This window comes from Babylonia areolata, chromosome 7, assembly GCF_041734735.1.
Source record: "Babylonia areolata isolate BAREFJ2019XMU chromosome 7, ASM4173473v1, whole genome shotgun sequence".
Lineage (NCBI taxonomy): Eukaryota > Metazoa > Mollusca > Gastropoda > Neogastropoda > Buccinidae > Babylonia > Babylonia areolata.
In genome coordinates, this window is record NC_134882.1 from 48,582,318 (window position 1) to 48,609,817 (window position 27,500).

A 27,500-nucleotide genomic window follows, 5' to 3' on the forward strand; every position below is an offset into this window, starting at 1 on the left:
AGGAAGTGTGTGTTGGGGGGTGGGGGGAGTGAGGAGGGGGGGATAGGCGAAAGACATATACGTGATGTAGGAACGGTGATGACTTCTGTCAGCTGACAAAAACAGCCGACGAAATGTACGTTTTGGAAATGTTACCCATTTTGATCTTGTGTGCATAGTTTGTTCTTTTTTTTTTTATCTTTTTTTCGTTTTCTGATGTTATGTATGTATGAATGCATGTATGTATGTATTTTACATATTCAGGCTACACTGTTCCTTTTGTTACCAGGGGCTAGACTGAAGCCCGTGGGATAAAGAAAAAAACAAGAAAAAAAAAAAGAACCTTAACTTTTCCTACTCCTCTGTCTTTCTCTCCTTCTCACTCTCTCTCCCACACCCTCAAACACCCTCCCATTCTCAAGAAGATAACGATTTGCATGATGTCGCCACTTGAAAAAAATCACAGGCGAGGAAGGCGAGGGGAAGGCCTACTGGTTGCGGCAGGCTCAGCACAGTCTGCAGGCCGCCCTGTCCCTGACCCCCAACACCCAGGTGGCCCACAACGTCATCCTCTTCCTGGGCGACGGCATGGGCGTGTCCACCGTCACTGCCGCCCGCATCTATAAAGGCCAGAAGGACGGGCGGCCCGGTGAGGAAACGCAGCTCAACTTCGAGAAGTTTCCCTACACGGCGCTGTCCAAGGTGAAGACTGTGTCCACGAAAGTAGTCTGTGGTACATGTTTTAAAAAGTCCCTCATGCGAGATACAAATTCTGCCTCACCTGTGTACAGAAAGTGAGTCTGTAATGAACCCGGTGTGTGTGTGTGTGTGTGTGTGTGTGTGTGTGTGTGTGTGTGTGTGTGTGTGTGTGTGTGAGAGAGAGAGAGAGAGAGAGAGAGAGAGAGCATGAAATCATTACTTTGTAATTGTCCTCCATACCCCAACTGGAGTGAAAAGATAATTAAAACTTGAACCGTGTGTGTGTGTGTGTGTGTGTGTGTGTGTGTGTGTGTGTGTGCGTGCGTGCGTGTGTGTCTGTGTGTGTGCGTGTGTGTGTCCATGGTAAACTTTCATTTTGGAATTATCTCGGGTTCTGTAAGTGGCAAGGAAACCACACTCGTCAAGGTTGTTGGTATGGATACATGAAGCCTACCGGTCTATGAGTAGGTGGCAGACAGAGTAAAAAGTCAAAGGTCTAGGTTATCATTTGGCAAGATATAAAAATCTTGACACGGGCCGTATCCTTGTACCCACTTTCTATCAAACTTAGAACTGTGACTTGCCAATGGTACAGCATGATCCCCAAGCAATTTCAAAATCACAGGTTAAAGGTCAAGGTCAAGCCATGGCGTATGCTATTAACTATAAAAAAAAAAAGATAAAATAAAATAAAGCTGTTTCAAAGAGAGAGTAGGTCTTGTATACAATCTTCATCAAATATTTGCAGTTATGGGTCATGGTGAAAACAATACCTGTGCGAAGAGACAAGGTCAGAGGTCAAAATTCAAGGTCTCGACATTGCAAATCGGGAAATGTATGTGACAGAACTTAGGATTTTGTTACTTAACCTAGACCAATATTATCCTTACAGACTCAAAACCTACATTGAAAAATCAAAAACACACTAAATAATACGTGATTTTAAGAAAGGATCGAACATGTTTTATATGATATTCTACACGAACCACTTCTTATATATACACTATAAATTTCTTTGTTACGTGCGAACAAAAACTGGATACTGTAATAAACCGGGGTGGGGTGGGGTTGGGGGGGGGCCGGTATGAGACAAATAAAAAAAAAAACGTGAAAGAATGAAGTCTGAGATGGTTCCTGATTAGAATATCACGGTATACTGGTTTCAAACAAAAGTCTTAAGAAACGTGGTAAAACGAACAGTGTGAGAATGAGGAACGTACAGTTTAACATTATTTGTGGAACTGTTAATTCTTCCTCCCCTTTCAAGCTCCATCCCTTTCCCCGTCTGTTCGCCCCCCCCCCCACCCCCCCACCTCCACTCTCTTCCCCTCCCCGTGAGTTGCATCGTCACACACACCCCCTCCCCCCGTCCCCCATCAGGTGTGCCCTCTCTCACCCACCCAGAAAGTTCATATCTTTTCTGTGCCATCATTGGGTTTGATTTGGAAATGACCAAGTTACCTTGCCTTGCCCAGGCTATGAAATGATAAATTTGTCTTTCCCGTGCCATGCCTTGCCTCGGACATGAAACTACGAAACTTGCCTTGTGTTTAGCCGCAGACGTATGGAAATAATAAACTTGCCGTGCCTTTCTCAAACATATGCCTCAAACGTATGAAAATAATAAACATTTCTTGCCTTACCTTGCCATGCCATGCCATGCAATGCCTTGCCCTGCCCAGACATGAAAATGATAAACATTATTTGCCATGCTGTGCCTTGGTGTCCCGCGCCTTGCCTTGCCTGGTCTTGCTTTGTCCAAACCTGTGGAAATAAACTTGCTTTGCCTCGTTTTGCCGTGCCGTCCCTTTGCCCAGACTTATGAAAACAATAAACTTGTATTACTTTGCCTTGCCTTGTCTTGCCTTGTCCAGACCTGTGGAAATGAACTTGCCTTTCGTTGCCTTGCTTTGCCGTGCCGTGCCTTGTCTTGTCTTGCCCAGACCTGTGGAAATGATAAACTTGCGTTGCTTTGCTTTACCTTGCCTTGCCTTATATTGCATTGTCTTGCCTTGCCCAGACGTACAATGTGGACAAACAGACGTCGGACTCGGCGGGCACGGCCACGGCCTTCCTGTGCGGGGTCAAGACCAACTACGGCACGCTGGGCGTGGACAGCCGTGTTGCACGTGCCAACTGCACCCACATGGACCGGCCCGACGTGCTGACCCAGTCTGTCCTGGACTGGAGCTACGCTGCTGGTGGGATCAGTCTTTCCTCGCGCGCACACACACACACACACACACACACACACACACACACCACCTCCAACCCCCCCTCTCCCCCCCACTCCCCCCCCCCACACACACACACACAAAGGAATGTGTGTGTAGTGGTGTTCATTCACTCATACTTGCACATCATTGACCAGATCTGGTCGAACCAATCCTAACAACCACTCGATTTGACGTGGCAAGATACAAGACACAATGCAACAACACTGTTATCTCTAAAAGAAAAATTGTTGAGACATTGGTTGATAAAAAAAAAAAAAGGCGACGTTATGAACAATGAGCGAATGAATGAATAGATTTATAAATAAATATCCATCCGCCGAACAGGTTTATCATGCACCCACGTTTCAATATTAGCACTGATTCATTGATAAATACGCTGAATACAGTATTGCCTCATATGACACATGCTAGTTTCAGTAAATACCCAATTTTCAAAAGGATATGAATGAATAAATCATTCACAAAATAAAACCGTCGTAAAATAATGAAGGAGAGTAACCAGATCATTTCCTTTTTTTAATTTTTTTCTTTTTTTTTTCTTCTTTCCTTTTTTTTTTTTTTTTTTCTTTTTTTTTCTTTTTTTTTTTTTTGTTGAGTTTAATCATTGCACATACCTAAGACACGCATTTGTGTAGATAATATGATGTAGCTTATTAACGTAGCATACTATAACATAACATGACATAACGTAACCCACCTGTGTAGGGAAATCTGTGGGCATTGTGACAACGGCGCGCGTCACCCACGCTACGCCAGCCGCGGCTTTCGCCCACACTCCGGAGAGGAACTGGGAGACGGATAAGGACATTCCCGCGGACTGTCCTCAAGTGGCTGACATCGCTTTCCAGCTGCTCAAGAACAACTCTCATATCCAGGTTCTGCCAGGCCAAACATACGCACACACACACACACACACACACACACACACACACACGTTTACAAACACACTCACATACGTTCTGGAACGTGCGAGAGCGAGTGTGTGTGTGTGTGTGTGTGTGTGTGTGTGTGTGTGTGTGTGTGTGTGTTTACGTCTGTATGTGTGCATATTGTCGTGCATGTGTGCGCACATGCGCGCATAAGTTTTGCGCGCGTGTGTCTTTGTGCTTGTGTGTATGCTTATGTATGTGAGTGTCTCGTAAACGTGTGTGTGTGTGTGTGTGCGCGCGCGAGCGCGCGCGCCTGAGTGTCTGTATGTTATCCGAGCTCTCATCGTGAATGTTTCTTGCAGGTGATACTTGGTGGCGGAAGAAGAGAGTTCTACAATCGGAAGGATGACCGTAGCCTCCCTGAGGTAACTGTAGCGTTAAAAAAACAAAGGGTGTTCTGTGTTCTTTGTATTGATTTTGTTAAGGGGAAGCCCTGGCAGAGCGGGTAAGTTGTTGAAACTTCTGATCCAGTCTTCGTTCACCAGAGCAGGGTTTGAGGCCCCGTTTCAGCATGATGTTACGTCATTGGGAAAGGCGTTTTTCTCTGATTTTTTTTCAGTCCTCCCAGGTGTGACAGGGTACCTGACATTGATTGGAGAAAGTTGAAACTTGGGAAAGGAGAGTATTGGGCCCTGCATTTCTGTGCCGAGTGCTACACACATTGAAAATGACTCGATGGCTGTAAAACATTGTGGGACCTTTCAATCTTTTTTTTTTTTCTAATTGTGTTTGTTACGAGTGTAGTGGTTGTTACTGCGGTCGCTGTTGTTGATTGATTGATTGATATGGATACTTATATAGCGCCTATCCTCAGTCGGAAACCAAGCTCTAAGCGCTTTACAAACACGGAGTCATTCACACAACAGGCTGCCTACCTGGGTAGAGCCCACTGACGGCTGCCAGTGTGCGTTCATCATTCGTTTCCTTTGTCATGCAGTCAGATTTCAGGCACGCACACATACACACTCAGACAGACATGTAACATTTTACGTGTATGACCGTTTTGTTGGGTTTTTTTTTATTTACCCCGCCATGTAGGCAGCCACACTCCGTGTTCGGGGGAGTGCATGCTGGGCATGTTCTTGTTTCTATAACCCACCGAAAGCTGACATGGATTACAGGATCTTAAACGTGTGTATTTGATCTTATGCTTGCGTATACGCACGAAGGGGGTTAAGGCGTCTAGCAGGTCTGCACATATGTTGACCTGGGAGATCGTAAAATTTCCACCCTTTAATCACCAGGCGCCGTCACCGAGATTCGAACCAGGGACCCCCAGATTGAAAATCCAACGCTTTAACCACTACGCTTATTGCGCCCGTTGTTGATGGTAGTGACAGTAATGTGTCGCTGTTGTCGTTGCTGTTGTTGTTGTTAGTCATAAAGGAGATGTGATAGCCGACAGTGTTGCGACGACATCAACGCTGATGACGCTGATTATGATCATCATCATCATCTGTCATCGGTTTTCGTGTTTCTATTTTAAAGAACGATCTTGTACTGGGTCGACCACACACACAAAGGGGTAGACAGACAGACATGTAGACAAACAGAAAAAAAGACAGATTAACTCTCTCCATACGAACGGCGAAAGAGACGACGTTAACAGCGTTTCACCCCAATTACCATCACCAAAATATTGCAAGGTAGAAGGCTCTTATACTGAAGAGGTGAATGTTGACAAAGAATACCACAATTCTGACGACGGAAGCTAAAGGTTGGGTCTTTCAGACACCCACTGGACATCCGAGGGGTCTGTGTAGAGGAGAAGAGAGGACTGGCCGTACTGAGTGAGTTAACCCGATTCAATCGCACCTCGTTGTACAACACTGCCGCAGAATGCGCTCGGAGGGACAAAAAAAGGATAAGGATTATAGTTTCTCTTCTAGTTTCAAGGAGGTATCAAAACATGCAGAGTGATCCATATTCGCTGCACCACGTGTTAAAAAAAAAGGGAAAAGAAAAGGAATGTATGCCATACCTATGCATGAAGCCAGCGCGCTGATCAGACCTTGGAAGTTGACCAAGCTAATCATATGTGCGTATGAGAAACATTAAAAAACTAAAAAATGAAATGAAACGAAAAAATAAACAAACAAATAAACGTATGCTTTTTCATACTTTGTATTTTAGTGGTTTTTCTGCAAAGAAAGTGATTATGAAAAGAAATTGTTTGCGTGGCTGCTGCTTTGTTGCTGATAATTTCGACGATTAAATCGAAGACGGTAATCATACTGATGTTGTCGCTGTCGGTTTTTTGTTGTTGTTTATTTCAGTTATTGATATCAGCAGCAGCAGCAGCAGCAGCAGTAGTAGTAGTAGTAGTAGTAGTTGTGGTATTTATCGTAGTTTGTTCGTTAGATGTAATAACTGGTTTCGTTATTACTTTCTGATAATGATCAAAGACAGTGGAGTTGTTGAAGATGATGATGATGATGATGATGATGATGATGATGGTGGTGGTGATAATGACGAGACTTTGGCTTAGAGTTTTGCTGTCTCCTAACATATAGACGTTCTTATAATCATTGTTTCTCGTCAGGAATGGCTGTCGGAAATGCGCGCTAAAGGCCTCAATGCACAATACGTCACTAACGCCTCCGATTTCAGAGCTGTGCCATCTGCTGAAGTGGACAATCTCTTAGGTAATTAGAAACACGTGTCTTTCGGTTTAATCACTTTGTCTCTGTCTGTCTGTCTGTCTGTCTGTCTGTCTCTCTCTCTCTCTCTCTTTCTCTCTCTCTCTCTCTCTCTCTCTCTATCTATCTATCTATCTATCTATCTCTCGTTGTGTGTGTGAAGTGTCCGTTTTAGTATTTGTATTTGTCTTTCTTGCTATGACTTTATTTTGTTCTTTCTCTCCTATTTTTATTATTATTCATTTTATCGTATTTACTTAGAAGTAGAAGTAGTAGTAGTATTGTATTTTTTATTTTGTTTTGTTTGCTTGTTTTATTTCTTTGCCCTGAGGGCCGGATGAAGAAAAGCATGTCCTTGCTTATTCCACTTCCCTCATTAAAGAAAATTCATTCATTCATTCATTCTCTCTCTCTCTCTCTCTCTCTCTCTCTCTCTCTCTTTCTCTCTGTCATGCCACCGTGGAAGGCATGGCATTCCAGGTACCTTTTTTTCTTTTTTTCTTTTTTTTGTTATTTCGCCGAAGACTGTCATACACTACCATTGGATTGCAAAACCAACTTAATGTACTAAAATCTGAATTGAAGTAGATTGGCTAGACGTATAAACAGTAAATCTGGATAAAACCAGTATGAATGATTTCCATAAGGGGGACCATCTTACGGCAAACGAAATATGGTGGTATGGGAATGAAAAAGGTAAAGGAGTCAAATGAATACAAACATCTGGGCATGTAGGTTCAACGACAGGCTGGTCAGATCATAAGTATCCAGAAAGGATGAAAGGGGGTGACTGAAATTCTTTGCACAACGAGAAGACTGAATTCCATTGACGCCTCTCATTGTACCAGCCTATGGTACAGAAATAAGCAGATGGACAATGTTCATACTCTAGCGATCAAGAAGTTTCTAAAATGTACCCATTTACTCCTCAAAATACGCTACGGAGAATCAGGTGGGTATTCAGTTTTGTTGTTGTTTTTGTTTTCATGTTATTTCACATTTAATTTCATTTCATTAAATAGGAATGTAGGTCTAATGTATGAGATAATGCATAATTATAAACCAGACTACTTATAACACGCATATGTAAACAGGCTATGAAATGTTTGTCAGACAATATGAAATGGGACATTGTAACTGGATACCTGACGATAAGAAAGTTTTTATGAAGAATGATAATCATTAGTGTGGTTTGGGTTACTCAAGGGGTAGGAAAGGAAAAATCATTATCATTAGAATTCCAACAACACCTGATTGATTGTTTTCATTAGAACTGGCATCATACACAGCACAGAACCAAACATGTATGTGGTGCCACTCGTTTAAGAACGTATTTCAACCAGAGAAGTATTTTAAAGGTGAAATAACATATAAATAGCATCGGAAGAACTTTTTAAGACTTAGAAAAAGAAACCAATGGACTTGATTCCATTCTTCTTCTTCTTCTTCTTCTTCTCTCTCTCTCTCTCTCTCTCTCTCTCTCTCTCTCTCTCTCTCTCGAGAGAGAGAGAGAGAGAGAGAGAGAGAGAGAGATTTTTTTAAATACATGTATAAGATACATAGATAGATAGACAGGCATTATTTCTCTTAGCTTTATTTCATTGAATGCCACATGCATGTCATTTTTTTTTACCACATAATATTGTTTATTGTTTTTGTGTTCTTTGCTCGTAATGTTTTTGTGTTTGTTTTCTGTTTTGGCACAGTATGATCTGGTCACAGATTCTGCCGTTGACTACTTTCAGGTCTGTTCACGGAAAGCCACATGTCCTACGAGCTTTCCCGAGACAATGAAGAGGAACCGTCCATCACTGAGATGACCAGGAAGGCCATTGAAATCCTCAGCAAGAATCCAGCTGGATTCTTCTTGCTGGTAGAAGGTATAATAACACCCCAAATCCTCCCACTCAAAAAAAAAGTTATTTTTATTTAAAAGCATGCATCGACACACGATGATCACATCCAGTCGTCGTATGTTGAAAAAAGACAGACAGACAGACAGACAAACGGATAGAGGCAGACATGCAGATAAACAGGCAGATTGGCAGACAGACAGAGACAATGTGATATGTTCACACACACACACACACACACACACGCGCGCGCGCGCGCGCGCGCACGGACCGGATTACAATGCTAAAGATATCGACGCAGAGAGAGGGAGCAGAGGAGGTGTGGCCCAGCGCTAATCCACCCGACTAGGGAGCCAGTGTCCACTCCACTACGCCTTGAGTGATGTTCACGGTGCTGGTCTACACGATAATACCACAATAGCTTAGTGGTTAATGCGTTGTACGTTCAATCTGAGGGTCCCTAGTTCGAATCTCGGTAATGGCACCTGGTGTGTAAAGGGAGGAGACTTTTATCTCCCAAGTCAACATAATTAATGTACAGACCTTTTAGTGCCTTAACGCCCGTCGTGTGTATCTGCGCGCAGAAGATCAAATACGCACGTTAAAGATCCCGTAATCCATGTCAGTGATCGGTGGGTAATGGAAACAAGAACACACCAGCATGCACACCCCTGAAAACCGAGTATGGCTGCCTTCATGGAAGTAAACAATACGGTCATAACCGTAAAATGGTACATGTCCGAGTGTGTATGCGTACCTGACTGAATGACGCAGGAGTGTCCAATGGCAGCCGTCAGTCGGGTTTACCTAGGTAGGCAGCCTGTTGTGCAAATGACCCCGTGTTTGTAGAGCGTTTTGAGCTTGGTCTCCGATCAAGGATAGGCGCTTTATAAGTATCCATAGCATACATCAAACGCACGTAAGAGAACTCACGGCAACAAATGGCTTGATCCTGTCAACATTCAGTAGAAAATTAGTTTTTGATACTGAAAGGAAATGAGAAATTTCATATACCTGTAAAGAACTGCTTCCCTTGTATTGAAATCCATCACGGAGCAGTTGACTTTCTTTTACGTATATCTATTGCCATATTCAGTGGCAATGGACCAGGAAAATAAATGTGTGTGTGTGTGTGTGTGTGTGTGTGTGTGTGTGTGTGTGTGTGTGTGTGTGTGTGTGTGTGTGTGTGTGGATTGAAGAGAGCGTTTGTGTCTATGTATGTGTGTGTTTTGTTGTTGTTGTTGTTATTGTTGTGTGTGTGTGTGTGTGTGTGTGTGTGTGTGTGTGTGTGTGTGTGTGTGTCTGATTGTGCTCGAATGCGTGAATGTGTGTGCATGCACGCGCGATTTAAGTATCCTTGTCTGAATGTAAAAACCACATAAAAGCAATTCGAAAAACTAAAAAAAAAAAAAAAAAGGAAAAAATTAACCTAACAAAATATGATGAGCACCAAATCTTTATTTCCCGCCTATTGCAGCCTTTAATCTCCTTGTAATTTCATACTTTTGTATCATAAATTCAGGGGACCTACTTTCACAGCCAATGTTCATGCACAGTTCAAGCGATATCACTGTTAGTAGATGTTGTTACCCATTTTTCAGTGGTTTTTTGGACTGATGTTGGGGGCACTGCGCTTTACTTTGATAAGGATCATGTCACTACACTAATATGTTTCAGTCATTATTGACACAATCGTCCACACAATCGTCTGCAATGACTCGATCGTTCAGTCTGTGCCAATCATAGAGCCCCCTTTCCAATATAATTTTTTTATGTATTTATGTATTTCATGTATCTGGTAAAGACCTACTTTAGTTTCCTGAATTCAGCTCAGGAATTTAGGATGCTAAAGTGGGAAATTCCATCTGTCTTACTTTAGAACCCTAGAATTCAGCTCCAGGACTATAGGATGAAAAGGTAGGACGTTACTCATGTACCTTAACTTAATTTGAAAAAAACAAATCCTTTATACTGTTACGCTTTTGCCTTGCGCGAGAGGGCAGAATGAAACCAAGTGTAAAATGCTTATTCCTTTGTCTTTTCCACAGTTAAAAAGAAAGAAAAAAAAGTTCATTCATTCATTCATATTCACATGCCTACAAACAAAAACAACAACAACAACAACAACAACAACAACAACAACACACACACACACACACACACACACACACACACACACACACACACACACACACACACACACACACAAAGTAAAGAAAAACCCCAAAAAACACCCGCTAATTTCTTCGTTTGAATCAAATAGCTCCCTGAAGTTAGTATATCAACCTAGGAAATGACCACTACGCTCCAAACTTCTACCAGGAGGGCGGATTGACCACGGGCACCATCAGAACTGGGCCAAGCGGGCACTGGAAGAAACCACTGCCTTCGACGACGCTGTTGCTGCTGCCCGGAACATGACAGGGGACGATACTCTGATGGTGGTCACGGCCGACCACTCTCACGTCTTCAACATCGCCGGTTACCCTAGTCGGGGCAACAACATTCTGGGTAAAGGCGATGGTTGCTGTCTTGGATCGTTTGGTCGATTTGTCATTCTTTTGTTGTTGTTTTTTGTCTCAATAGTTCACTCGTTGGTATTCTCTCTTCCTATTCACATGTCTGTCTGTCTGCCTGTCTGTCTGTCTGTCTGTCTCTCTCTCTTGGTGTCCCGATCACCTTTGCGTGAATTGGTCTCTCTCTCTCTCTCTCTCTCTCTCTCTCTCTCTCTCTCTCTCTCCCTCTCTCTCTCTCTCTCTCTCAGAAAAAGTTCTTTCTAATAACGCTGCTGAAAGTAACATGCATTATATGTTGGTGTGTCCACGGTTTAGACAGCAGTTAGTGAACTGTCTTTTCGTCGTCCATGCTTGTATAAACTGACCACGCTTCTAATTGACTGACTGATTAATTGATAGATAAGATGAACGAATGAAGGAACTAATGATCGAATAGTTGGACGATTGATTGATTGATTGATTGACTGAACAATTGTCTGGACGAATGATTGATCTGTTGGTTAATTAAATCGTTGATGAAACGGTTGATTGATAAATGGATGGATGGATGGATGGATTATTGGATTGCTTTCTTGCTTGATGGATGGACTGTGACTGAACGATCAATTGAATGAATGACTGGTTGATATATTGACTGACTGACTGACTGAACGATCGAATGATTCGATGACGGATGCATTGAACATTGGGTGTATGCATGTATGGATGGGTGGATGGATGGATGGATGAATGGACTGGACCTGACTGAACGATTGGTTGATGGATTGACTGCAGGCTTGGTGGACGAGTTGAGGGCCAACGACGTGCCCATAGACGGCCTGCCCTACACCACTCTGGTCTACGGGAACGGGCCTGGGCCAAACCGCTCTCAGGACCTCACGGATGTTGACACCAGTGAGCCTTTCTGTCTCCGTGTGTCTGTCTGTCTGTCTGTCTGCCTCGCTGTCTCTTCTTACTGTCAACCCTATGTACCTATGCGCAGGTCAAGTGTTTACCAGGCTGGATGTCTAACATTGAAATTCGACTCTTTCTCTGTCTCTATGTATGTATGTGTGTGTGTGTGTGTGTGTGTGTGTGTGTGTGTGTGTGTGTGTGTGTGTGTGTGTGTGTGTGTGTGATAGATGAACTGAGAGCGAGAGAGACACTGAGAGAGATTCAGAGAGAGACAGGGAGAGAGACATAGATTTGTGTGTGTGTGTGTGTGTGTGTGTGTGAGACAGACAGACAGACAGCCAGACAGGAAGACAGAGACACTCCCACACATCCATCCACACCCCGTGCTTCCCTTCCCCACAGCTGTGGACGACTTCCGCTACCAGACAGCGGTGCCCAAGCAGGACGACTCCGAGACCCACAGCGGAGAGGACGTGGCGATCTACGCCATGGGCCCCATGGCCCATCTGTTTCACGGGGTGCACGAGCAGAACTACATCGCTCACGTCATGGCCTACGCGGCCTGTGTCGGCCCCAACAAGGCGCACTGCGACCCTCCATCTACACCAAAACCCAGTCCTGACTGCACAGGAGGGGCGGCGACAGTGGGCAGGGACAGAGGGTCTGTGGTCATGGTGATGGTGGTGGTGGCGGCGTTGATGCTGGCTGGGGCTGCGAGGGAAATGATTTAGTTTCGTTTGGTTGGGTTTATTATCTCTGTCTCTCTGCCTCTCTCTCTCTCTCTCTCTCTCTCTCTGTCTCTATCTCCTCCTCCTCCTCTCTCTCTCTCTCTCTGTCTCTGCCCCCCCCCCCCCTCTCTTTCGCTGACTTCTTTCTTTTTGTGAGGGCATGGTGTAAAGAAGTTTTCAGCTTTTCCAGTTTACCCTCAATAAAACATGTGTCTTTGTCATTGTCATTGTCTCTCTGTGATTATTATTGTTGTTGTTATTATTATCATCAGTTTGTTTTGCTTCCCTTTCTAGTAGATAATTCGCCAGTGATGATTTGATTTTTAATTTGTTACTTGTGTAAGCAGATGTCATTTTGAAATCCAGCTACTTTTCAAGGGGTTGATTTATTATTGCTTACAAGGTTGATTGATTCATGAACAGTTGATGAATGTATGAAGGAATTCGTCTACTTCTTCTTCTTCATATTGTTATTATGTATAATTATTATTGATATTTTCTTTATCATCATTATGACATAATTACCCTTTTTCCTACTTTTCACTTCTGTTGTAGTTGTTTAATTTTGCTTTGTCGCACATTTAATTTCATTTAACTTAGCAATACGATTTGTAGCTTTTAGTATGAAGTCTAAACTGTACTGACGTGTACTGTATTTCTAACATGAAATGATTAAAACATGGAGAGATTTAGGCTGAAATGTATGGAGGGTATTGGTGATGTTTGACAAACTGGGCTCAGCTTTCGACTTCTGCCTTTCGCAAGTTTCAGTTTGGGATATAATGACTGTCGTAAATATGCTGGGATGTCTTCCGAAAAATGCACACCAGAATTTATTTGTAATGTCTTTGTTGAAAAATGAATCTTTATGTATATAACTTTATAAAACAATTTGCTTTCTCGGTTTGGAAATGGAATAGAAGTAACATTGCATTTGTCTGGGTCTACAGCACCGTAATTTTTTTTTTTTGTTTTTTTTTTAAAGGGCGCGGGTGGTATAATCAGATTTGAGTGTTCTTCATTATTCGCATACAGAAGAATGTTGAACTTCCAAATGTATCACACTGAATAACTGTTTACATTGTACCTGTGATGTTCAGACTGATTTTACGATTCCAATCACAAGTCCTCGTATGACTATGTTTGTCATGAAATGGGCCAGTGCAACACCGATAACATGCCTACATCTCTACTCCTTTTGACAAATTGAAAAGCAAAGAAGGGAGACAAATCAGAGTTTAACCACTTTAGCCTTAGAATTGCTTCCCTTTATATTTCTCGCCGCTTTGCTTCTTTCCTTGACTTTGCACTGAGATGAACTGGTGGGAGGGAAAAACGTCGTCTGCTAATACAGCTTGTGCGTGAGGCAAGCTAATACAGCTTGTGCGTGAGGCAAATATTGGAGCAAGCATAGCGCTTGGTATATATATATATATATATATATATATATATATATATATATATATATATATATATATATATATATATATATATATTCCTGATAGAACACATTAAACACTACTCCCAAGCAGAAAGAAATCAGCCAAGCAAAGTGTCACCAGTGCAGTGCTGTGCTGCACGTCACCTGCTCTAACTTGTTTACAAGATCTGATGTAAGTTGTTTCATCTGGACGTTTAAAAGGGCGAACCAATAAGAAAAACAAAGAGAGGCAAGGCCTTCAAGACTCACGTGTGATAAATTAAATCCCCTAGCATTAATTACAGAGTATTTTCCCTTTTTTACTCTCTGCACCAAAACGTTTGCAAAATAAATAAAAATTCCATGCTTTGCAAAAGAAGTTCCTGTTTGAACAAAAAAATGATAATGACTCCTCTTGTTGTTGTGTCAGAAAAAGAGGTCAAAGTGCCAAGTTTAGAGAATACAAAAATATAAATATAATAGTAAATGCAGTTTGCATGTAATTAGGCTTCTTTTTTATTTTTTATGCCCATCCCAGAGGTGCAATATTGTTTTAAACAAGATGACTGGAAAGAAGTGAATTTTTTCCTATTTTTATGCCAAATTTGGTGTCAACTGACAAAGTATTTGCAGAGAAAATGTCAATGTTAAAGTTTACACACACACACACACACACACACACACACAACCGAACACCGGGTTAAAACATAGACTCACTTTGCTTACACAAGTGAGTCAAAAAGAAGAAAAAGGTTAACATTGGAGAACCTTCCAGTTACCTTCATCAGACTAACTGGGCTGGCTCGGGTCCAATGCATGCTATCATTCCATAGGCCTGTCTGATCACTGTATCTCTTTGGAACTGTATTGGTTTACAAACGCTGACAAGTACAGTACAGCGGGCATCTACTATTCAACAGCACAATGTGCTGTTTTATCAAATGGTGTAACTGACGATATTGTCGTCCCGCCTGTGTTGTGATTGTAGAATTTTAATCTTTTGAATGCTTAACAATTTGTTTTTACAAAATGACCGCTGTTTGCTGGTCTTCTGTTTGTTGTGGCTGTTATTTTTTTCACAGAAAAATTTTAAAAGGGAAGATTTGATAACAGCGACTTTTTCTTACACTCTCTCTCCCACCCAAGTTGTGTGTGCATGTAATCATTCGTGTGTGTGTGTGTGTGCGTGTGCGTGTGCTCCATGATCTTTGAAGGAGAGAAAGGGAGACGGACACAGAGACAGACACACAGAAGACGCGCACGTATTCTATCATCAAGAATATGCCTCAGCAAGTACACATGACATTTCACACGTAGGCCTACAAACCCCCATGGTTAGGTAATAACACGTGAGCCTTTCCTGAAGCCGTTGTGCTTTTCAGAAACACGTTCCCCTTGTTCAATGTGGGGATATTCTTTTCAAAGCCAGCACACTGGCGAAAACAGGGACTGTGGGCGACTCCACCTCACCAGCTTGAATACGCCCGTCTATATACACGACTCAGGTAATGTGTTTAAATGCGTAAAAAAGAGGAAGGGCGATTCGTATATATTCTATGCCATTCTTTTTTTTCTTTTTCTTTGTGTGAGATGTTAAGCAAGTTGGCTGTTTCCTCTGGCGGTAGGTGAACTAAGAGAAAAACGAGTACACCCTTTTTTTTTTTCGATGTCCGATAATTTTATTTGCAGTTTGTGCCAGTTCCATTTAAATCCAGTGAAGACAACAGACCAGTAAAATCCAATTAAGATAGCAAATAATGAAAATAGTAGTAATAGTAGTAGTAGTAGCAATAGCAGAAGTAATAGTAGCAGCAGTTGCAGCACTGAACCGTAGTAGTTGCATCAGTAGTAGTGTGAGTAGCAGCAGCAGTTGCAGTTGCAGCAGCAGAAGTACCAGCACACACCCCACAATTATGCTGCGCTGATCTGATCTCACCAAGTTCAACAGTCGAGGGAAACAACAGCAAACATGGGGTGGAGTCCGCGATTGATTGTCCTTTTTATTTCACACATCAAGCGTAGGGTGGGGTGGGTGTCAAACGGTGAAGCGAGAGAGAGAGAGAGAGAGGATGGACGAGGACAGAGGGGAGAGATTGAGGGGGAGAGAAAGATGGGAGAGAAGAGAGGGAGGAGGGGAGAGAAAAGGGAGTTGGGGAGGACAGATAGGAGGGGGAAAGAGAGAAATGATGGGAAAAGAGAAGGGGGAGTGAAAAAGGAGGGGGAAGGAGTAGGGGGAAGAGAGAGAAAGGAGGGGGAAGAGAGAGAAAGGAGGGGAAGGAAGAGGGGAAGAGAGAGAAAGGAGGGGGAAGGAGGAGGGGAAGAGAGAGAAAGGAGGGGGAAGAGAAAGGAGGGGGAAGAGAGAGAAAGGAGGGGGAAGGAAGAGGGGGAAGAGAGAGAAAGGAGGGGGAAGGAGGGGGAAGAGAGAAAGAAGGGGGAAGGAAGAGGGGAAGAGAGAGAAAGGAGGGGGAAGGAAGAGGGGAAGAGAGAGAAAGGAGGGGGAAGAGAAAGGAGGGGAAAGAGAGAGAAAGGAGGGGGAAGGAGGAGGGGGAAGAGAGAGAAAGGAGGGGGAAGGAGGAGGGGGAAGAGAGAGAAAGGAGGGGGAAGGAGGAGGGGGAAGATGAGAGAAAGGGAGGGGGAAGGAGGAGGGGGAAAGAGGAGGGGGCAGAGAGAGAAAGGAGGGGGAAGAGAAAGAGGGGAAGAGAGAGAAAGGAGGGGGGGAGAGAGAGAAAGGAGGGGGAGAGAGAGAAGGAGGGGGAAGTGAGGGAGGGGGAAGAGAGAGGAAGGGAGGGGGAAGGGAGGAGGGGGGAAGATGAGAGAAAAGGAGGGGGAAGAGAAAGGAGGGGGAGAGACAGAAAGGAGAGGAAGGAGGAGGGGGGAAGAGAGAGAAGGGAGGGGGAGAGAGAGAAAGGGGGGGGGAGACGAGAGAAAGAGGGGAAGCAAGGGAGGAGGGGGAAGAGAGAGAAAGGAGGGGAAGGAGCGAGGGGAGAGAGAGAAAGGAGGGGGAAGGAGGGGAGGGGGAAGAGAGAGAAAGGAGGGGGGAAGGAGGAGGGGGAAGTAGAGGAGAGAAAGGAGAGTGAAGGGGAGGGGGAAGAGAGAGAAAGGAGGGGGAAGGAGAGGGGGAAGAGAGAGAAGGAGGGAGAGAGGGAAGAGAGAGAAAGGAGAGGGAAGGAGGGGGGGGGGAAGGAGGAGGGGGAAGAGAGAGAAAGGGGGGGGGGAAGGAGGGGGGGGGAGGAGGAGGGGGAAGAGAGAAATGAGGGGGAAGGAGGAGGGGGAAGAGAGAAAGGAAGAGGGAGGGACAGTGAGAGAAGAAGTGAGAGTCAACGTGAAAAAAAGCTTTTAATTATCAGGTCTCCCATAACAACTGGAGTGCACAGAGAGAGAGAGAGAGAGAGAGAGAGAGAGAGATGGATGGAGGAAGGGTGAGGGAGACAGACACAGAGAGACAGAGATGTGTCATCATGACTGTTGCAACCAGAACACACATTCCTTCAGCCAACATCACAGGCTGAGAGAAAGAGAGAGAGAGAGAGAGAGAGAGAGAGTGTGTGTGTGTGTGTGTGTGAAACACGTGGAATGTAAAACACGCGTTCTGCTGAAAATACACCCTGAGTTCACCAATGTATGAATTGACTGGATAGACTGAATAACTGATCGATTTATCAAACCAAACAAAAAGAATTCACTGAATAATGCAAGTGCTTTCATCACTACAACAGACAGGCAGACAGACATTACTACAACACACATCTATTTTCTTGGCCCTCCTAAAACTGCACAAGAGCTGCCACCAGTGACACAATCACCACCACGAAGACCGCAGCTTCCCTGCCAGTCTTTCCGTTCACTCCCACTGCCCCCGAACTGCCGTCACCAGTGGTGGGGGGTCCCAGGTCGCAGTGCGCCTTGTTGCGGCCGACACAGGCCGCGTAGGCCATGACGTGAGCGATGTAGTTCTGCTCGTGCACCCCGTGAAACAGGTGGGCCATGGGGCCCGTGGCGTAGATCCCCACGTCCTCTCCGCTGTGGGTCTCCCAGCCCGCCTGGAAGGGCACCAGCCTCTGGTACATGAAGTCGTTGGTGGCTGTGGGGGGAAAAGGTATAGAAAGTAAAGGTTATATCAATAACACTACTACTGTTTATCATCATTCTTCTTATTTATAGTGCCTCCCAGTGTAAAAAAACAATAGATTTAAACACTAAACTGCCGTCGATAACCATGTATAATTATTCAGCTAAACACTTGGTTTCTAGAGGTCCCGTTGCCTTTTCAGCCATCGTCGCAGTGAAATCGTATTTACCAGCGTCCACTTCAATACGTGCAGAAAACGGACTCCAGAAAACAAGAAACTGGTTGCAGAGCCAAACTGAGCGAGCGGCCTCTTTTAATTATTTCGAAACTCGAGCCTGGATTAAAAGCTTAAGGGGGGCATGGCAGTACAAATCAGCATGCATTCTTTTAAGTAATATTAGTCAGTTTTTGTTTTGATTTCAAAGTAAATTGTTTAAAAAGTGTTAAAAAAAAATTGTTCCCTTTCACCACCCGTCTTGACGGAAACGCATCCAAAATGGTCGCCAGACATATAAATTCAAATGATTAAAACTTTAGTTTTATTCAGGATATTTTAGTTTTGTTTTTGTTTGGTTTTGTTTTTTTGACATTTTTTTTATTGTCATTTGTTTCATCTTTCCTTCAAATACGAAACTCCTAGCACCTATTTTAGAAATTTTGTGGAATAAAAAAACAACAACTTAGAACGCTCTGCGTTTTTTTCAAATTATGCTTTAAGTAGCATCATCTTGACAAGTTGATCAAAACTGGTCTTCCCAAAATAAAGAACATACATTGTAGAATAACTGTGCAAAATTTCAAACCTGTAACTGCAGCCAGTTTTATGTAGTAGTTATTTGAAACAGCTGACTAACCCAAAATAGTGAAACAGAGAAAACAGGAAAAGAAAAACACGAGGCATCTTGGCTCTGATTCCTTGATCAAGTTATTCGATTACACACAGATCTATTGAAACGAATTTTGTTGAATCGCGTGGTATGTCGATTGGCGTCCTCACTTCGTGATGTTGCACAGGATTGTGGGATGCCCGAGTGTGTACGAGTCCAAGACTTGGCCAATCAAAACTCTTCTGCCTTATATGGGAATGATCGGCAAACTTCGGCTAATGTGGTGGATTCAGAAAACGCGCTCTTCTTCAATCAATTATAAACGGACAACCGTGACTCGGCAATATTCGGTTTGAGCTTCGAGCGCTCTTCTCGGTGACATGCGGAACGTGGGGGTCAGGCTATGGTTGCTATGATGTTTCGACGTGTAAAAATCAGCTATTTCCGTAATCATTGCCCCAATTCAAACATACGTGGGCTTGGGTAACGATTTTTATTGATGATTCTGACACACTGAATGATGAGCTTCATGCAAATGCAGTTGATAAATTGATAGGGTTTGAAGAGTCGAAAATTATCAGAAACAAAAAATGAAAAATCAAGATTTTGGTCGAATTTGAACTACCATACCCTCTAGGCCTTATGACGTTTTACGGACATCGGACAGGTAATTCACATCCACTGTGTCTGGGACTCGCCATGGGAAGGCGGGGGTCCAGTCCATTATATCTGCCGCTTTTCACCTTTCCAGGTACCCACTCACACCAGGGTGGAGTGAGGAAAACCGGACTAAAGTGCCTTTCCAGAGGACACGACACCATGCCGAAACCCGGCCTCAAACTCTGATACCTGGTGAACACTGGGTTAGAAGTCCGACGCCTAGCCGACTCTGCGAAGGCCTATGTACACAAAACCAGACATATCTGTCTCAATATACGATTTGCCACATCGCTTTCCGATGTAGGTATACAGACAAACAAATGCGTCAATGAATGTCATGAAGTAATGACTGAAACATGGAGGTGAGGATTAAGTTATGCGGAAAGGAACAGAGAAACCCGAGTAGGTAAGCCATGTATATATATATACACATATATGTATAAACATAGAGAGAGAGAGAGACAGAGAGACATACATATAGATATCGACCCCCCCCCCCCCCCTTTTTTTTTAACACTCGTTTGTAAGGTCGTGACTCTGTGTGTGTGCGTATGTGCGTGTGCGTGTGCGTGTGTGTGTGTGTGTGTGTGAGAGAGAGAGAGAGACAGACAGACAGAGACAAACAACAGAGAGACAGAGACACAGGCAGAGAGAGACAGAGACAAAGACAGACACAGTGAGAGAGAGAGAGAGAGAATGAGAGTGCATGCATGTCTAGGACTTGCTTTAACTCGGGATGTACTATGAGCATGGCCGTGAGAAGACAGTGAAACAGGCCAAGCGAGGCCAACAGACTGCACTCACTGGTGTTGACACCGGTCAGGTTCTGAGAGCGGTCAGGGCCCGGGCCGTTCGCGTAGTTCAGCGTGGTGTAGGGCATGTGGTCAAGGACCTCCTGGCCAGGGTCAATGATGTCCACCAGCCCTGTATTGTTATCATCATCATCATCATCATCATCATCATCACCATCATCATCGTTAGTAGTAGTATGGTTATGGTGATGATGATTATGATTATTATTATTGTCATCGATTATTTATATGATTATTATTATTGTCATCGATTATTTATATATTATTATCATCAGCATCATCATCGATCATTATCATCATCATCATTATTATTATGATAAGTAGTAGAAGAAGCAGTGGTTGTGGGTGTTGTAGTAGTAGTACTTATGACCTCTATCTTCCGTCAAAAAGCACCAATATCCACCACCCGTGTGTAATTTCTTTTAATATTATTATTTTAATCACTACTACTACTATTATTATCATTATTATTATTACTATCATCGATATTACTTTTACTACTTATACAACTCCAATATTCATTCAGAAACCAACAATATCCACTATCACTGAACATAGAAACCAGTAACGCCCACTATCCCTGAACATAGAAACCAACAATATGCACTATCGCTGAACATAGAAGCCAACAATACTCACAATCCCTGACTGATTATAGAAACGAACAGTATCCACTATCCCCGACTCCAGAAGCCAGCAATGCCCTCCATCCTAAAATAATTCTCATAATCCAAACAGAGTTTCATGAAATACGGAAAATACCAGCGCTTTCGTACAATGCCATAAACTACCCAGAATATTTGTAGCCGGATGTCATAACCTATACAAAATGTCATGACCAGAATGCCACATCCTAGCAAGAATTCAAGGCCTAGCCAGAATTTCGTTACTAGAATGCCGCAGCCAGTCAAGAATCTCACATCCCACCCAGAATGTCATTTCCGGAATGCCGTATCCTACCAAGTTTCAGTTTCAAGGGGGTGTCGAAGCATGCGGACTGATCTATATTAATCTACACCACATTTCCTGTTGAACACAAAAGCAGCAGCAGCAGCATATGGCAGACCCTCTTATAAACAAACCCAAGGTGCTGATCAGGCATTAAGAGCCCTACCCTAGCTTTATGTAAATCATTAACATTAAATGGAATGAAATGATTAAGACCAGATAAACAATGAAGCGAAATCATAAAAAAATCCATTAACTCTCTCCATACGAACGGCGAAAGAGACGACGTTAACAGCGTTTCACCCCAATTACCATCATCAAAATATTGCAAGCGGAAGGCTCTTATACTGAAGAGGTGAATGTTGACAAAGAATACCACAATTCTGACGACGGAAGCTAAACGTTGGGTCATTCAGACACCCATTGGACATCCGAGGGGTCTGTGTAGAGGAGAAGAGAGGACTGGCTGTACTGAGTGAGTTAAAACGAAATATACATAGAAGGCTACTGACTGGGGGGAAAAAGTATATCGGGAATGTCATATCTTACTCAATGTCGTATCCAGAATGTCATAACCTACGAAGACTGACATATCCTATCTGGAATATCATAGCTAACCTAGAATGCCATAGCCAACCCGGATTATCATGGCCTGCCCAGAAGTCATAACCTTGAATGTGACAACCTGCCCAGAATGTCTCAACCTACCCAGAATGTCGTTCCCCCGACTCGGGTATCCCTGGATGTTGAAGGGGTGTGAGTGGTCGGCAGTGACGATGATGAGGGTGTCCTGGGGGTCCGTCATCTGCAGCGCCCTCTGCACGGCGTTGTCCATCTCCACCGTCTCCGACAGCGCGCGCTTGGCCTGGTTGTCATGGTGAGCATGGTCTATGCGACCTCCTGGCAACGCACACGCACGCGCAAGCACGACACGCGCATACATGCTTACACACACAGACACATACACACACAGAAACGCGCGCACACACACACACACACACACACACACACACAGATAAACACACACACACACACACACACACACACCCATACACACAAGCACACACACACACAGCTTATGATCTCAGCCCATATCATTTTCATGACACCGCTTCCAACTCACAACCTCCTTTCCCCCTCCTTCCCCCTGCTTTTTCCGTCCAATACCATTCTTGGTTAACTCACTCAGTACGGCCGCGCCAGTCCTCTCTTCTCCTCTACACAGATCCCTCGGATATCCAGTGGGTGTCTGAACGACCCAACCTTTAGCTTCCTTCGTCAGAATTGTGGTATCTTTGTCAACATTCACCTCTTCAGTATAAAAGCCTTCCGCTTGCAATATTTTGATGATGGTAATTGGGGTGAAACGCTGTTAACGTCGTCTCTTTCGCCGTTCGTATGGAGAGAGTAAAAAAAAAAAAAAAAAAAAAAAAAAGCAGCAGCAATAATTATATCAACAATCGTACACAGCTCACTGGCTCGCCTTTTATTGTCAAGACAGGCGATCGCTCTCTCCTCCCACCCCTCTCTCTCTCTGTGGGCGTATCTGTGTCTGTGCGTGTGCGTGTGTGTACTGTGCGAGCGTGCGTGTATACGTGTACGTGTCGATGTGTGTTTGTATGCGCGCGTGTGTCCATGCGTGTGTGTTCAGTGTGTGTGTGATTGTGTGCGTGTGTGCATTTGGGGGTGTGCGAGCGCGCGTGTGCGTGTGTATATGTGAGTGTGTGTGTGTTTGTGTGTGTGTGGCTGTGTGTGTGTGTGTGCTCTGTGTGTGTGTGTGGCTCTGTGTGTGTGTGTGTGTGTGTGTGTGTGTGTGTGTGTGTGTGTATATTTGTGTGTGTGCGAGCGCGTGTGTATGTATATGTGAGTGAGTGTGAGTGAGTGAGTGTGTGTGTGTGTTTGTGCGTGTGTGTGTGCGTGTACGTGCATTCAGTACAAACTGTAATGGGAGAGAGAGAGATAGCTGACAGACGGAGTGAGATATTATTTACATATATCATGTCTCACCATGGCTGAGCCACAGAGACATACTGGAAGGCAACTACACAGAGAGAAAGAAACAGGCAGACAAGACGGACAGAGGGACGGACAGAGACAGACACAGAGAAAGAGCGCACTGACATGCAAAACATCTTGCCATGACTGAGACACAAAAGAGATTCTTCTTCTTCTTCTTCTTCTTCTTCTGCGTTCGTGGGCTGCAACTCCCACGCTCACTCGTATGTACACGAGTGGGCTTTTACGTGTATGACCGTTTTTACTCCGCCATGTAGGCAGCCATACTCCGTTTTCGGGAGTCACAAACGAGATACAGTGAAGCAAAGTCAATTAAGACAAGGCAGACATAATTATGGCAGACAAACAAGCGTACCCTCGAAAAAGAAGATAAAATAGTAATATTACAATTATTGGTATATGCTACTAATATGCCCCAAACTCTCCGCACATTAGGGGGATACACCAAGATAATGCGACATATTGCAAAGGCGAAAGAAACCATCGCACAAAAAACACAAAACAAAACTCATACACCTGCACACACAGACCACACACGCATACGCATACACGCGCGCACGCACGCGCGCGCGCGCGCAGACACACATACACACACACACACACAGAGTAGAAAACCCACCCCAAAAGGCGTCACATACAACGAGGCTTGAATCAAGGGGTTGGGGGTGGAGAGGAGAAAAAGAAGGAGTGGGGGGCGGGGGGGGGGGGAGGAGGGGGTAGGGGGGGAGGTAGACACACAGACAACTACGCTTCGTCGCATCGAACATCCATGGAAAACTGGTAGGTTTTTTTTTTTATATCAGTTTGTTCTGAAAGAGTTGGTGAACGACGGAACTGCACAGCAAGAGAATTCCAGACACAGGAGCAAAAGACAGACAGACAGACAAACAAACGTACCCTCGACAAAAAGGAAGAAGCCTTTGTCGTTTTTCTTCAGCACCTCCAAGGCTTTGGCCGTCATTTCCGACAGTGACGGTTCAGAGTTATCGTCCCTGCTCAGCTCCCAGGTCATGTGACTCTCAGTGAACAGACCTGCACACATAACCCACGCACACACACGCACACACAGGCACACATGCACACACACATTTTGTTCCTAAAGATCTGTTTTCTCCTCTGTTTTTTTCTTCCAGATGGCTCGATGTAAAAACAAACAAAAAAACAAACAGACGTTTATCATTCAATTTACCATTTTGATTGTTTTAGATTTGACTTTCTCACACACACACACACACACACACAACTTCATTTTGCTTAAGTTCCATACTGTTCTACTTTTTCATTCCCATTTTCTCTTTCGTCCAATGTCAGTGAAAAAAGGAAAATGGTAAAACGTGGGACTATCCTCATCACTACCGCTACAACTACTACACATGCGCGCACATGCACATGACTTGTTCCATGTCTGCAACCCCCCTCTCTCTCTCTCTCGTTCGTGTTCCCTTGTGCCCTACGTACCCAGAAGATGGTCGGTGTCTGCAGCCTGCAGACTCCGCAGTTCTGTCGCGTTCTTCACGTAGCGTGCTCTCTTCCCTTCACCCTGCTTGGTGTTCAGCCACTCCTGTGAGAGTGGAGAGTGAGGGTGGAGAGACCAGGGGTGATAATACGAATGAGGACAACGGAGAGAAGAGAGGGATAAATATATATGTTTACCTGTATGTGTGTGTGTCTGCGTGTGTGTGTGTATGTGTTGTCATTGATCCTATTTCACTTTCTTCAATTATGATCGTAGTCACTGCCTTGTTATCCATCCCCATCCCCTTGTTTACGTTGGCATCAGTGTCCTGTTACCCTTCGGTTAACTCTCTCCATACGAACGGCGAAAGAGACGACGTTAACAGCGTTTCACCCCAATTACCATCATCAAAATATTGCAAGCGGAAGGCTCTTATACTGAAGAGGTGAATGTTGACAAAGAATACCACAATTCTGACAACGGAAGCTAAAGGTTGGGTCATTCAGACACCCACTGGACATCCGAGGGGTCTGTGTAGAGGAGAAGAGAAGACTGGCCGTACTGAGTGAGTTAAAGGATAAAGGTCCCCTACAGCCTTTCACGGCCATCACGACACTGAACTCATATCCACCGTGTCAAGGGCTCGGCATAGGAAAGCCGAACTCAATCCTCTCGTTCCGACGTTGTGATCTTCCCCTCCCTAAGTCTGGTACCCATTCATACCTATCCACAGCGAAGAAAACGGAAGTGTCTTTCCCAGAGACAAAACACCAGGCCGAAACCTTACCGAGGTATAGTACCCATTCATACCTTGCTGGTGTGAGGAAAATCAGTCAAGTGCCTGCCCTAAACACACAACAAAACACGGTGCCGGATCGGGGACTCGAACCCTGTGCACAGGTGTTGACTGGATCAAAAGTCCAACGCCTGACCGACACTTATGTCGCCTCCCAGCATTACTCCCAGAACTTCAGCTGTGTTCAGTTGTTACTGAATATTTTGTGTGTGTGTGTGTGTGTGTGTGTGTGTGTGTGTGTGTGTGTGTGTGTGTGTGTGTGTGTGTGTGTGTGTGTGTGTGTGTGTGTGTGTGTGTGTGTGTGTGTGTGTGTGTGTGACTGAAAATGTAAGTAAAAATGGCATACACTGTCCATAAGAGAAAATAATACGGACACACCAAGTCATCAATTAAACTTCACTAGTCATGCACCTCACAATGAAAACGTACTATATACGCGTAAAAGAAGTGCACATGTTAATTGATTATTCATAGTACTAAGTACTGATGTAGGCTGATGGGAGAAAGGTGTTTGACAGTACCTGAACCAAGTCCTTGCCATCACTGCGGCTCTGGAATGATCGCCTTCCTCCTCCCAGAACCACCTGCAGTCAGCAGTATATCCATTATTCGTTGTTGATTCTAGCAAGCATGCACACTGAGCATTGCACGTGAACACAGCGAGGAACAAAAGAACGAAGACAAGTCCGAATGATCATGACAGAATAACAGAGTAAATTTTGCCATTCTCTCTCTCTCTCTCTCTCTCTCTCTCTCTCTAATGTTATATATATTGTTCACATTGATATTGTGATTTCCGCACTTGTTCAAATTACTTGCGCACTTGGGTTGAAATCATTGACATCCCTACCCCCGTTTTTTTCCCCTTGTCTACATAGATTAGAATTGTGGCTGTTTTGGTGTATTTTAAGGTGTATATTTTGTGTCAACTTTGTTGTTCTGTTAGGACTTGTATGATACTCGATTCATTCATTGCTCTACGTAAATATTACAGCTTTTCAAGGTTTATTTTCCCAAAGTGTCTATGTATACACAAAACACTTGGTCTTCAAAAGAAAGATTACGGATTGGTCACTTGAATATTAACTCTTTTTTTGTTGTTGTTGTTGTTGTTGTTTTTTGTATTTTGAATTTCTTTTTTTTAACACAACAGACTTCTCTGTGTGAAATACGGGCTGCTCTCCCCAGGGAGAGCGCGTCGTTGCACTACAGCGCCACCCTTTTTTTTCTGCGTGCAGTTTTATTTGTTTTTCCTATCGTCCTATCGAAGTGGATTTTTCAGCAGAATTTTGCCAGGAACAACGCTTTTGTTGCCGCGGGTTCTGTTACGTGCGCACTTGGGACCTCGGTTTGTCGTCTCATCAGAATGACTAGCTTCCAGACCACCACTCAAGGTCTAGTGGAAGGAGAGAAAATATCGGCGGCTGAGCCGTGATTCGAACCAGCGTGCTCAGATTCTCTCGCTTCCTAGGCGGACGCGTTACCTCTAGGCCATCTGTCCACACCACTGAACAAAAAATCAGAAATACCCTCGAAGTTAGAAAATTCTGGAAATAACTTTCAACTATTTTGTTTCTTCGAAACGCATCTCTCTGATCGTATATTAGATTCTCATTTAGCTATACCAGGTTATAATACACTTCGATGTGACCCTAGAAATAGTATGGAAACAGACCTATTACTGTATTACAGTAAACCTGTCTCATCAGTGAGAAGAGTAAAAGTGGAATAGTTCCAAGCTGAATCACTGTGGGTAGAAATAAAAATAAAAACATAGCAAACCTGTTACTTACTGGACTGATCTGCAGGAACCCAACAGAAAGAGTAAACTGGTTGAACAGTTTTAATACAATGATGGACGCTGTCACGCTTGAAAATAATGAAACATAATACTGGGTGATTTTAACATCGACTTACTAAAACCTCAAGCACACTGGATTCAGTAATAAAAAAAAAAACCAAAAAAAACATTTCATTTGGATCAACTGACTGACCGAACGGCACGTGTAACAACCACTTCGA

At 43.9% G+C, this 27,500-nt stretch overlaps 2 protein-coding genes across 3 annotated transcripts in view; one reads left to right on the plus strand and one right to left on the minus strand.

Moving 5' to 3' along the window:
- The window catches only part of LOC143284090 (alkaline phosphatase-like), a 21,394-nt gene extending 8,824 nt beyond the window's left edge, over nucleotides 1-12,570 (plus strand). The window contains exons 2-10 of the mRNA XM_076590733.1: nucleotides 446-681; nucleotides 2,699-2,879; nucleotides 3,621-3,790; nucleotides 4,147-4,209; nucleotides 6,387-6,489; nucleotides 8,229-8,363; nucleotides 10,659-10,847; nucleotides 11,627-11,746; nucleotides 12,149-12,570. Of these exons, the coding sequence (XP_076446848.1) occupies nucleotides 446-681; nucleotides 2,699-2,879; nucleotides 3,621-3,790; nucleotides 4,147-4,209; nucleotides 6,387-6,489; nucleotides 8,229-8,363; nucleotides 10,659-10,847; nucleotides 11,627-11,746; nucleotides 12,149-12,477 (1,526 nt within the window). The 3' untranslated portion in view covers nucleotides 12,478-12,570. The remainder of the gene's footprint in view (nucleotides 1-445; nucleotides 682-2,698; nucleotides 2,880-3,620; nucleotides 3,791-4,146; nucleotides 4,210-6,386; nucleotides 6,490-8,228; nucleotides 8,364-10,658; nucleotides 10,848-11,626; nucleotides 11,747-12,148) is intronic.
- A 4,964-nt stretch (nucleotides 12,571-17,534) lies between these two features.
- LOC143284286 (alkaline phosphatase, tissue-nonspecific isozyme-like) overlaps nucleotides 17,535-27,500 on the minus strand; it is a 31,272-nt gene continuing 21,306 nt past the window's right edge. For both annotated transcript variants that reach the window (XM_076590981.1, XM_076590983.1), the window contains exons 6-11: nucleotides 26,000-26,062; nucleotides 24,685-24,787; nucleotides 24,124-24,258; nucleotides 21,919-22,110; nucleotides 20,255-20,374; nucleotides 17,535-17,975 (exon numbers count right to left, since the gene is read on the minus strand). In XM_076590981.1, the coding sequence (XP_076447096.1) occupies nucleotides 17,659-17,975; nucleotides 20,255-20,374; nucleotides 21,919-22,110; nucleotides 24,124-24,258; nucleotides 24,685-24,787; nucleotides 26,000-26,062 (930 nt within the window). In that variant the 3' untranslated portion in view covers nucleotides 17,535-17,658. The remainder of the gene's footprint in view (nucleotides 17,976-20,254; nucleotides 20,375-21,918; nucleotides 22,111-24,123; nucleotides 24,259-24,684; nucleotides 24,788-25,999; nucleotides 26,063-27,500) is intronic.